This window comes from Tripterygium wilfordii, chromosome 15, assembly GCF_013401445.1.
Source record: "Tripterygium wilfordii isolate XIE 37 chromosome 15, ASM1340144v1, whole genome shotgun sequence".
NCBI lineage: Eukaryota > Viridiplantae > Streptophyta > Magnoliopsida > Celastrales > Celastraceae > Tripterygium > Tripterygium wilfordii.
In genome coordinates, this window is record NC_052246.1 from 3,388,540 (window position 1) to 3,401,023 (window position 12,484).

At 37.0% G+C, this 12,484-nt stretch overlaps 4 protein-coding genes across 4 annotated transcripts; all 4 read right to left on the bottom strand.

Moving 5' to 3' along the window:
• Positions 1–530: 530 nt before the first annotated feature.
• LOC120017312 (agamous-like MADS-box protein AGL80) lies at positions 531–1,007 on the bottom strand. Its single transcript, XM_038870490.1, has one exon. It carries the CDS (start codon positions 1,005–1,007, stop codon positions 531–533), a length of 477 nt encoding a protein of 158 aa, XP_038726418.1.
• Positions 1,008–1,897: 890 nt separating this feature from the next.
• LOC120017313 (agamous-like MADS-box protein AGL80) lies at positions 1,898–2,401 on the bottom strand. The gene has a single exon (XM_038870491.1). It carries the CDS (start codon positions 2,399–2,401, stop codon positions 1,898–1,900), a length of 504 nt encoding a protein of 167 aa, XP_038726419.1.
• Positions 2,402–5,342: 2,941 nt separating this feature from the next.
• On the bottom strand, positions 5,343–5,816 carry LOC120017314 (agamous-like MADS-box protein AGL80). Its single transcript, XM_038870492.1, has one exon. It carries the CDS (start codon positions 5,814–5,816, stop codon positions 5,343–5,345), a length of 474 nt encoding a protein of 157 aa, XP_038726420.1.
• An 828-nt stretch (positions 5,817–6,644) lies between these two features.
• On the bottom strand, positions 6,645–12,143 carry LOC120015946 (alpha/beta hydrolase domain-containing protein 17B-like). The gene is made up of 5 exons (XM_038868474.1): positions 11,279–12,143; positions 10,585–10,621; positions 10,150–10,386; positions 9,927–9,974; positions 6,645–7,677 (listed from the first exon to the last, which is right to left on the bottom strand). The coding sequence occupies exons 1-5, from the start codon at positions 11,605–11,607 to the stop codon at positions 6,928–6,930; spliced, it is 1,401 nt and encodes a 466-aa protein (XP_038724402.1). The 5' UTR covers positions 11,608–12,143; the 3' UTR covers positions 6,645–6,927.
• Between the last annotated feature and the right edge of the window lie 341 nt (positions 12,144–12,484).

A 12,484-nucleotide genomic window follows, 5' to 3' on the forward strand; every position in this document is an offset into this window, starting at 1 on the left:
TTTTGGTACTACTAATTATATGCAAATGCATATAATTTTTTTTAAAAAAATTCTTAAGCAAAAATTAATGGCTAGAACCTAGAGTTAGTGTAAATATGTGTGATAATCTAAGATAACATTAAACTTGTTGTAGTGTCTCATATTCTTGACACATCTGTTCCAAAGGCTATACAATTCTAGACTAGCCTTTTCATATCTAATAACTTGCAATAAATAATTCACTTTAACGTTATTTTCGCACTGAGTTTCAACCCAAAATTTTAACCAGCCCATGTGATTTACGGGTATTGTATGTGACCCTTGAATTTAATTACCATTAGTATTGAATTCGGTGGACTATGCTTTCGGTGGGTTTCTTTGTCACCAAAAAAAACTAGATCTTCCATTGATTGAACATTGAAGCACATTAATTAATAAAAAGGAAAAGTTAAAAAAAATGAATTAATCTCCATAATTTCATCCGTCTTTATTCAAATCCAAAAGGGATAAACACTTCATATAAAAAACATAATTGTGCAAAGCTAGTGCACTTAGAGAGCAGACCCCAAAGACTTTTCAATCTCTTTCAAGTTCTTCTTAATAACCCATGCAAGGTCATTTAGATCCACCATTTTATTCAGACTCTGCACAGATGATTCTCCAGTAAGGCATTTGAACATAACATTTGTCATTTCCAACTCCCTATTAGCCAAACATTGCTTCATCAGCTTCCTTTCAGTCTTTTCTATCCTTTGCTGGATAAAACCCTCCTGATCCATCCTTCTTTTGGCTTGCTCTTCTTCAGACATGCTCTTGAATCGACCCAATGCCTGGTTCACGCCATCGATCGAGGGCCAAACAAAGGGTTTAGAATCCCAGCAAGAGTATATGATCAAGCATGCTTGTATGCCACAGAGAGTGCTCAGTTCACTGATCTTCTTGATCAATCCATTTTTTCTTTTTCTGAATGTGGATTTTCGAGTGGCGTCGTCGGTTATGTGGGCTAGGTTAACCTTCTTTCTCACCATATTGGGGAAGGAAGAATTGGAGAGAATGTGAGCGAGGGTGATTGAAAAGGTTTCAATGGATTGGTTGCTACTTATAGAGAGAGTTGCATATTGTTATTTATGGAAAGGTTATAATTGTTTCAAATCCCAATTTGTTCAAAATACCCTTTTGGAAATATGCATGAGAGTTGGAAAATTAATGGCTTACAAAGAGTAATATTGGGCTAATAAATATTTGTGGCACAATATTAATGCCATAAAAACATTGTTATATTTGAGATGGATTGATACGAGATGGGGAGGATGTTGAGGTTCTAAAATTAGTGAGACAGATGTGGTGAGTTGGAAAAATGTATCTTTTCATATTTGGCAAGAAAATTATATCTTTGAATTACTATATATATATCTAAGATTGAATCAGAACCATTAATCCTTTTACACTAATGCGTAAGACTTTAGTAGCTAAATCGATTCGATTTACAGACCTCTAGCAATCACCACAACAATAAAGACAGCGTGAGCGTTTCTTAAGCGTCACAAAAGAAAAATAAATATCGTTACAATCGTTACTAAAAGAAATAGCGACGATTTGTTAAGCACCGTAAAATCAATAAATAAATAAATAAACGCTGGGAATTAAGAAGCAGGATTGGCCCACTAAGCACCTCTATTTTAAATATTCTTTTATGGCGCTTCTAAAGCCTCATATATTCTTTTACTTGTTTATATTATTCTTCGAAAACAATCTTGCCGCGGAGTTATCACAGTAAAACTTTAATGGCTCGTATATTGAATGGACAATTGAATCCCTGTGATAAAATTCTTCTTAACCATCTTTGAATGGACAATTGCTGCGGAGTTTTCTTTTATTTTTTGCAAAATGTAAGAAAAAAATACAAATGCTGTTTTTGTCATTGAGATGGCGGATGATCCGCATTGTTGTCAAGAAGAGCCTTGTCGACTTGCTTCAGATTTTGCTCGACGAGCAATCGAAGGTCGCCGAGGTCCAGCAGGTTTAGATTTTGATAAATCCCACCGGCCTTTAGACTTTCAGACATGAGGTTGGCTATTTCCCTCTCCCTATTAGTCCTCTGTCGTTTCTGCTTCTGGTTGCTTGCCTTTTCAATCCTCTCCCTGAGAAACTCTTTATGATCCATCTTATTTCTACCTCGTTCGAATTCCGACAAATTCTGAAACCGGGACAACACGCCTTGAAAGCCTTCGGCGGAGGGCCAAACCTCAGACTGATTGCCGTCGGGACTGAAAATAACGGCGCAGGCATCAACGCCGCAGAGAGTGGTGAGTTCGCCAATTTTTTTTGTTAAGCCCTTCTTCCTTCTTCTGAAGGTGGCTTTTCGCACCGCATTGTTGGCAATATAAGTCATGTTGACCTTCCTTCTAGGCAATCTAGCCATATTCACAAAGGAAATATTGAGGAAGAATTAGGAAGTTGGAAGATTTTTTAATAAGGGAATGGTGGTTTGAGAATAGAAAACCCTTGATGAGGTTACTTATAGAGGGAGCACTGTGAGATTTTAAATCTGATTTACATATTATCATACATGGAAAGCTAATAGTTACTCCAACATGTGATGTTCAAAAATACCCATTTAAGAACAGGTTAGGTGATCCCAAAAAAAAATGATGGATTTTGGTCTATTCTTTTTTTGAAAATAATTGATCGATCGACGATTATCAATTATATCAATAAATTTTTACAGCCCTAATAATAAGTGTAATTTTGGTATATTGTGAGTTGGAAAAATAGTTCCCCTGACATTTGGCAAGATGATTATGTCTCGTTTTAATTATGAATTCCAATTCTTGTGTGTGATGACGGATACTATAATGACTAAAAGAAATTTAAAGAATTAAATATATCAATTTCTTGAAATTATTAATTATGGTAAACTGCTAAGGTACCAACTGGGCCAAGTCCAACGGGATAATGACAGCGTGTCAAGAAACATGGGCCAATAGCGCCTGGGCCCATTTTTTTAGGCCGTCCCCATTTTATTGTGTGAAGACTTAAAAGTGAACCTTCTTGGCCCAAGTTAATAAGTTTAAGGTTTACACTTGAGCCACTAATTAGAGTAGTAAAGATATAGTATATATCATTCTAGTAATAAGATTTCGGATTCTCCGACCCGTTTCAAGAAAAAAAAAGAAGGTTAAGAATGTTTTGCGATTATCTAATATTAAATCACATGCCATGTATTCATTTTACACAAATAATGTTTATCTGTCTTATTACCCATTTTTGGTCCTCTATATCTGGCTACAGATTTACTTTCTTCTTTTGCTTGACAGAACGTCTTTAATTGTTTATTACCTTATTGAGCATGTGATGGATAAAATAAATAAAAAATTCAAAATATTCAAATTCCTTGTCTGCTCAGTAACGGAAAAAAAATGAAAATTATGGGATGCTACAAACTGGGCCAAGCCCAAAACACGGTGTGTGGAGAAACAAGGACAGTTTACCTGGGGATCATCTTTTATGGGAATAAATATTAGGGACTTTTAGAGGTCGGTACACTAGATTATACTTAATTGTAAAAAAGTGCAATCACTAAAACATCCTTTTAAAAAAGTACACTGGGGATCATCTTTTACCAAAATAACCTCAATTTTGATTTTCTCTCTCCACGAATTGTGATACAATAGTGATACTTTTAAATAGAAGATCCAATTTAGTGTTCAATTTATATTTTTGGCTCATAAAATGATGATATAAATGTTAGAATGTAAATTTGATAGCATTACATGTCTTTCTGGTTCAATTATGTCATTTTAGTGGATTTTTGATGTTCGTGATACAATAGTGATACATCTCTGCAGCTGTAAATGTTTTTCCAAAACGAGCAAGAGATGTACAAACCAAGAAAAGAAAACCAAGAAAGGAAAAGTAATTAGGAAGAAAAAGTATGCATATTGGTTCAATTGTATCATTTTAATGAATTTTTTGTGTTCGTGATACTATAGTGATACATCTCTGCACTTGTAAATGTTTTTTCAAAACGAACAAGAGAGGTAACCAAGAAAAGAAAATCAAGAAAGGAAAAGTAGTTAGGAAGATGAAGTATGCATACTAGTTTCATCATTTTAGTGGTTTTTTGGTGTTGGTGATACTATAGTGATACTATAGCGATACATCTCTGTAAAAAACGAACCAGAGTCCAGATCTGCAAAAAAACAAAGCATAATCCAGATTGAACAACGAAGCATAGTCCAGATCTGTCAAAAACGAAGCAGAGCAACTCGACGCAGTTCAGATTGAGCAACGACGAAGAAGGAGATGAAGGGAGGAGAAACTCGGCCAAAAACGGAGAAGAAGACAACGAAGAACCAGATCGAGAACCAGAAGAAGAAGAAGAAGAAGAAGAAGAAGGAGAGAAAGAAAGAGATAACTTTTAGTAGAGAAGAATGAGAGAAACAGAGGACACACTAGAGTTGGATAGTTGGAGGGAGAAGAAGAAGAAGAAAGAAGAGGGTATTATAGGTATAAACTAAAAAATATCTTAAGTCAGATGACCAAATTACCCTTAAATTGCACTTTTTTACAATTTTAAAAATGTTCATGACCTTTTTACAATTAAGTTGTCTAAAGTGTTCTTACTGTCAATTGTCCGAAGATTAAATCATCTTGGCCCAAGTTACCATTCTGCCGAAACACCCATCCCAATTGCTCATGCCGCCCATTTACCTATATAATGGGCTAGCCCATTAGGTGAAATTGATGTACTCTGTGGTTGGCTTCTTAGTGGTATATATGTTGTCTATTATTAGCAAATATTGTCAGTCGAGTGACCATCCTGGGTTTAAAACTGACCTAAGAGTCACAAAGTGATTGTTAAAGTTGGCCTTTCCGATAAAAAAAATATTGCAAAAGTTTGTTTCGCACATTGCTAAATTATCAAAGAGAATTCCTGGCAAATTGAAAGAAAATATAATAACTTTTTTCAGATCTATGAACTGGATTAACAATCAGATAATATCATATATTACCCCTTTTAGCAAATAAAACTAAACTAGAACGTAGGTAGAAATTTCCATACACGTGGGTTTGATTGTCTAAGTTTAGACTCGTATTGAATGTCAAAGATATAAACTTGCATAATGTCGTTATCGGTTATCAAAATTTTTTAAAAATAAAACTAGAACAAGATCTTCCATTGATTGAACATGCAATACACATTAAAAAAAAAGAAAAAGAAAAAACAAGCAACATTAACCACCATAATTTCTTTTGCATATGATCATACATCAAACACAAGAAATTAACCCATCTTTATTCAAAACCTAAAACTAAAACCCTAAAGAATAAATACTTGATAAAGAAACTGGTGCACTCAATTAGAGAGCCGCCAATGAGCTATTAATCTCTTTCAAATTCTCCTGAATAACCCATTTGAGGTCATTCAAGTCCATCACATTCATCAGATTCTCAACAGATGATTCTCCTCTAAGGTTTTCAAGCATAACCTTTGTCATCTCCAGCTCTCTATTAGCCAAGCATTGCTTCTTCAGTTGTTGGTTGGCCTTTTCAATCCTCTGCCTTAAAAAACTCTCCTGATCCATCCTTCTCTTGCCCTGATCCAACTCGGACATGTTCTTGAATTTACGCAACACCCGGTTCGCCCCATCGGCCGAGGGCCACACTGAGGGTTGAGAATCAAAACAACTATACAAGATCACACATGCTTGGATGCCACAGAGAGTGCTCAGTTCATCAACTTTTTTGATCAAACCATTTCTTCGTTTTCTGAATGTGGTTTTCCGGGTAGATTCGTCGGTTATGTAGATTAGGTTAACCTTCTTGCGAGCCATTTTTGAGAGAGGAAAGAAAGTGTAAGAAATGGAAGTTTTCAATGGGTAGTTAGGTTGCTTGAGAACAGAAAAGAAATAGGTGTTGTGCTATTTATGGAGGGAAGTATGGGTTTTTTCATATTGTCATTTGTGGAAAGTCAATATTGACAAATTAGTAAAAATACCCCTTTGAGATGGGTAAAAGGGTTGAAAAATTACAAAGGGTAAGTTTGGCCTAATAAATATTTGTGGCACAATTAATGCCATAAAAACATTTTATTATTACATTTGAGATGGATGGAAATCTCAAAATGTGGGTGGTGAGTTGGGAGAAATATTTCCTTTCACATTTTTGCCCTACACATTTGGAATAATTATTAAATACCCCTTCCCTTCAGCCAACTATCTTTAACCATAGTATTGTTAATATTTCATGGCTTGTATAAATATTGAAAATTTTCATGAAAAATAATAAAAAAAAGTGCTGATTTTGTATAATTTTCAACATCAAAATCAAAATAAGGTAATTGCTATAACCCTAAATGGGAGCCAGTTGAATATAGAGAACAAACAGACTATGAACTCATGATTGCCAAAAGCTTCGGCAGTGTCGTGGGATTTACTACTTACTAGTATGCTGGGAGAGCCATCATTATGCTGTTAATTCCGACAATTATCAATTATCAACTAGCAGACTAATAAAGAAAGTTTTCCACTACTGATCAGCAAACTAATAATCCCACCCAAACTAACATCCAATAACACAAGCTGAATCCAAGCAAAGCAAAGCAAAGCCAAAAACCAAACAGAAAACCAGACAGGGATACCAATCTCAAACTAAGAAGGAACTCAAGGGATCATAATGCGCAGGACAATGATACTTATGCTGGACGTTCATTAATTACATGCAAGTTTTGTTTAATTTTAACCCCGCCGAATCCTTCCGGCGCATGATCATACAGCTTGTCCGTGAATGAAAAGAGAATCAACAAACAAAAATTCAATTTATGCTGCCTCCAAATAATTTATAGGACTACTTCCCCTTTTTTTTGTACACTACTGCACAAAGATTAGAGGGGGTGCTAGTGAATCCTGTACTCACCATCAGCCATCCTGCTTTCCCTTCCTCACACTATGACTGTGTCCCTGCACAGCACCGCCACTGAAAACAATTCATCCGGCAACTTGGTCTTGAGCATTTCAGTCTTTTGGGTAGTAAACAACATGTTATGCAACTGGGTATCCAGCATCCCAGGCATTTGGGCCGCCAGCAACATCCTATGCAATTGGGTATCGAGCATCCCAGGCATTTGGGCCTCCAGCAACATCCTATGCAATTGGGTATCGAGCATCCCGGGCATTTGGGCCGCCAGCAACATCCTATGCAATTGGGTATCGAGCATCCCGGGCATTTGGGCCGCCAGCAACATCCTATGCAATTGGGTATCGAGCATCCCAGGCATTTGGGCCGCCAGCAACATCCTAAGCAATTGGGTATCAAGCATCCCGGGCATTTGGGGCGACATGGGCATTTGAAGCCACTGTGAAATGAACATTCTGGGCATTTGGGCCGCCAGCATTTGATTCTACAACTACAGCAATAATCAGCAGTGATTCTACAGCTACAGCACCGGTCAACAGCAGCAGGTGTATTATTAGAACTCTTGGGGAGATGGAGAGTCTGCCTGATCTTTTTGAGGCGGATTTCGGTTGTGATGTTCTCCATTTCATGGATAAACCTGCATAGATGGCGGATGTAATCCGGGAATAGCTCCAAGTTGCAGTGCCCACCACCTTTAATCCACAAAGGTTCATATGGCTCCCGCGCCAGTTTCCACAATCCATTTCCATGTAGCCAGTTCACAACATCGTCTTCTGTACCCTGAAAAATTTTATCCAAACTTTTCAGGATACATGCAATTGAGAGGCAACTGGAATCGAAATGTTTTTTTTTGGACAGCAAAATGAAGTTTTTTGTGAATGCAAAACGAAGATGATCACTTTCAAGAGAAATGGTTCATTAATCTTGATGCGAACAATCCATAGTAACAGCCAGAATCATGCAATAATAACAGAAAAATATGGCAAACTCTTCAAGACAAGCTCTCATTATGCTTAATGTAATCAAAGTGGTAAGGCAAAGGAAGACATAAGGATATCCAATCAAGTATCTCAATTCTCAACCCTTCATTTTCCTATGTTTTAACTTGCATGTGTTGATTTTCCTTAAATTTTCTCCACTTCCTGGGAATTGTATATACACAGTAAAAGTATCTTTCAAACCTTGACTCAGCACGATATGGCATAGTTTGGTAGTATGATGTAGATAAATTGTGGTTAGGTACCTAGCCTTGCAAATCAAACCATCCAAAGATTCATGAGCTAACAGAACATCACACTGAATGACTAACTCGGAGAACCAATTCACGTGAGAGAGAGAGAGAGACAATTGGATAATTGCCATGAGAGTAGGCTGGTTTCAATCCCAACAATGTTATAATCTTGTGCAGGGGTCTTTGTTGTAGAAAATCCCACGATGACACAACCCAGAGCCAGCCTCCCCACCATCTCAGCCCATTGGGCCGTGGCAGTTCCCAACCCACCTTCCTGGAAAAGGCTGGACAATTGGTTGAAGACTTGGGCAAGCTTATAAACTAGACACCAAGCCCCTCAACAATCGATGTGGGATTTTTATCCCTTTAACACCTTTTCAACACTCCCCCGCACTCGTGGACTGGGTATCAAAGCCCAAGGCCCAACGAGTGGACTTTTTCATCGGGGACGAGCACACCTGCTCCGATACCATGTAGAAAATCTCACGATGACACAACCCAGAGCCAGCCTCCCCACCATCTCAGCCCATTGGGCCGTGGCAGTTCCCAGCCCACCTTCCTGGAAAAGGCTGGACAATTGGTTGAAGACTTGGGCAAGCTTATAAACTAGACACCAAGCCCCTCAACAATCGATGTGGGATTTTTATCCCTTTAACACCTTTTCAACATTTGTATGGTCTAATGGTTTCATACGACTAAAAACATAGGAGAGCAGGTTTCTGATGCGGAGATGGTCGCTTAAAATGCAAAGGCTTAACCCAAATATTATGACAATGAGAAAGCTACAAGGATCCAAAAGGCTGGATAGGAAAACCTCGTCTAGTTCACAAGATTCTCGAAGTGGTAGTAGGAACCAGGATAAAATACTGGTACTTTTTTTTTTCCTATTAAAAAAGGGATTAGATCTTGTTACTAGATTTGCAACACAAATGACCAAAAGGGTCCTATGCGCTCACGCATTTAAGAAGAATGAACTATCAGCCAACGCTTTCCACTATTTCAATCTTGTTAGGCGGCTACTTCAACCAAAAATGTTAAGGCAAAAGGTGTGACAGTACTTCTGGAAAATAATAACTACTTAAGCTTGGATCCTAGTTCTTCTCTCTCACTTGCCTGCCCTTCTTACCAGAATCTTTCTCTTACAGACATACACACAGTCATGTATATCCAATGTTCTATTCAAATTTCACTAAACCATCATTTAGCTCTCTATTTGATTGCTTACTGAAAAGCTACAAGACAAAAATTAAATGGAAATGGTAAAATTTCAACCACACGAGAAATTAATATAATCAATCACAGTAAAATTTCAACTACGAAGGAGCCATTAATATAATCAATCACTCTCAATAAGAAATCAAGGTAATTGCATTTTAAAAAAATGAAATCAAGGTAATCATATATAACAGAGCACAGAAAACAAAATCAAACTAGAAAGTTTAACATAATATCTATATATAAGCACTTCAACTCGCAATACATTATTCTCCACACAATCAGTCATAAGCAATTGTCAAATATTTATTGAGCATTTTGCTTCCACAAAAAGAAACACTAGAAGCTAACTTAGTTGACTTTCTAAGTAAGGGAATGCTTAAAGAAAATAGTGAGAATATATAAGAGCTAGAATACATTGTTTCAAGTGGAAAGTAACTAAAGAAACTATCACACTTTTTAAGATTCACCACCACGAAAAAAAGTTTCAAACATGGACAATCACATTAAATTCCAAAAGAACACAAGGCGAGCAGACAATTTGGAAATTCTATATTGAGAGATGGGATCAAGAAAAACATACATGGATTACTAGCACAGGACACTTCACCTTCTTTATCTTGTTGATATTCTGCAATTTTGCAACATCTGTTAATAGCTTGGAATATAGTTTAAGCCCTATTAACAGTCTCCACCAATGTGATACAGTACCACTATTTTGATATGCCATCGGTGGCAAACCATTCATACCATCTAAAATTAAGCATTTCTCGAACAAGTAACAATCACCAAGAACGATTCCTTACCTCATAAATGTCAAAGCAACATGAGAACTTCACATGGCAGAGCACACGAAGCCCAGAGAGGATACCACTATGCAGAACCACACCTCTTAGCCTCGGCAATTTAGCTGCAAGGTGCAATGTGGGTCCACTGCCAACTGACTGCCCATACAAAATCAAGTCTTCCTGACTAACTCCATACTCAGTCTGTAGACACTGATAAATGGCCTCTATATCGGCATATGTATTGGATTCACTGGGCTGATATCATAAATACAAAGAATGTTAGTTTGTGGCATTATGATATTTTCTTAGGTAATCTAATATCCTAACCCAAACCAAGAATGTCATAGGCCATGAACCAAGTCTGGCAATAATCCTCGAAAAATCCAGTAAGAGTCTGTATTTCAATGGCTCTAAAAAATAACACATTCATGTTTGAGTAAATTGACAACATACCTTACCAGTAGATGCCCCATAACCAGAATAGTCGTATCTGCAAAATAACATACATGTTAGATGAAGAAGTTCAAACGGTAAAAACAATCAAACAAGTTGCCAAACAGAAGCAGAAATGTTAGAAGAGAATGTAAAGCTGAAGAAAAAAAAAAGCAAGGGCAAAGGTTTTTTCCAGAATCCAAATCCTGTAGCTAAAGTGAAAAAAACAAAACCACGTCAGAAAACGCAAAAAGGTAAAAGAAAAGTAGACGTAAGTTTGACAAAGCCCAAAAGGCCCAAAATTACAAAAGATAAACACAGGGAGCATTGATTCCCAAACTCAAAAGCAGTCTAGATTAATAGAATGATAAATATGGAAGACTAGTTATCTATATTTCTTTACTTTTATATTCTATTTTCAATTATACAAAATAAATCTACTACATAGCAGAAATTAACCAAGTATTAAAATGCAGTAATAACAGATCTAAAAGCCAACTACCTCATACCCAGATGAGGGGAAAATGAGGGGAGAAAATAAATGTAAATGTCAAGATAGTGACACAATAAATAAGGTATTTTTTAAAAAAAAATTAGCAAAATGGAAAACAAAACCCAGTTGCGGTTAAACGTATGTAAACAGAACCAAATTGGGATTAATCATTTCTAAGCATAGATTTGAAAAATCAAGGATAAAATGATGAAAAAAACTGACCCTATCAAATTGACTCTGAGGTTGACCTTAAGCTGCACAAAGAGATCATAGAGCTGGCCAAGGTCAGCAGCATTCCCATGAGAGTAAAGCACAGTGAGGCGAGCATATGGATTTCTCAAGTAGAAGGCAACAATCTTGTTGTTCCTCTTTGTATCAACCAACAGCACGTCAAGCGAGTTGTCATCAGCAAGAGGCATGGGAAGTGAAGATGATGAAGAAGTGGAGACCACAGTGAGCTTGCCATTATCACGCTTCTTGATCTGGTATGTGGGTGGGGACGGAGGAAAGAAGGCAAATTTTGAAGCTAATTGAGAGAACATGCAACCCATTCAACCCCCCCAAGAAGAAGAGTGAAGAAAACCCAACTCATCGAGAAAGGAACAAACTTGAGTTCATATGGAGAAACAGAGAAAGTGGGTTATGTTTGGAGTGGAAAATGGTGTACTTTTATCTTGGTTTCAGTTTGGATTTTTTTTTGTGGGTAGTGTTATTTCTCGAAGATTAATGTTGCAGAGTTTAATGAAAGGAAAGGAAGAGAAAAAGGAGATCTTGCAAGTTATGAAGAAGCAGGGGTTTGGAAAATGAGACACACAACGCACTGTGCTTCAAGATCACTGAGCAACAAGCAAGATATTAGAGACTGAAGAGAGAGATAGAAAGAGAGTCTCGTCTCGTCTCTTTCACTAGTGAAATATAGAGACTTAACTCCAAAAACTGAGTTCAATATGACTTCATTGTCTGTCAGTTTGTACAGATATCAGGTCAATAAACTAATAAATAAAACATATAAAAATCTGTTCAGTTAATAGTTTCAATGCACACTCTCAACTCTCAAGAGCGGATACATTTTCACAAACTCTCTCTCTCTCTCCCCTTGACAAACAACAGCTCTCTTTTTTGTTTTCTTTATCAGGGTGTAATCAATTCCGTTTCTTTTTTATCATTAGTATTTGGCATTTGATTGGGTGTTAGACATAATCATGCTATAAGCTGACTCTAGTGTTAATGAAGTAACTCCAAAGAAATTAGTGGAAATGACTGAAATGCCTTGAATAAGGCCAAATGTAGCTAGCATTTGTCCATCACATTTCACACCCCCTCTGCACATATTCTGGACTCCCAGCTCCTTCAGTCAGAGAGGCCAAGTTGCTTCTGAATTCCCTTAACACTTTTGAAATACTCGTGACAAAGCACAAACACACACAC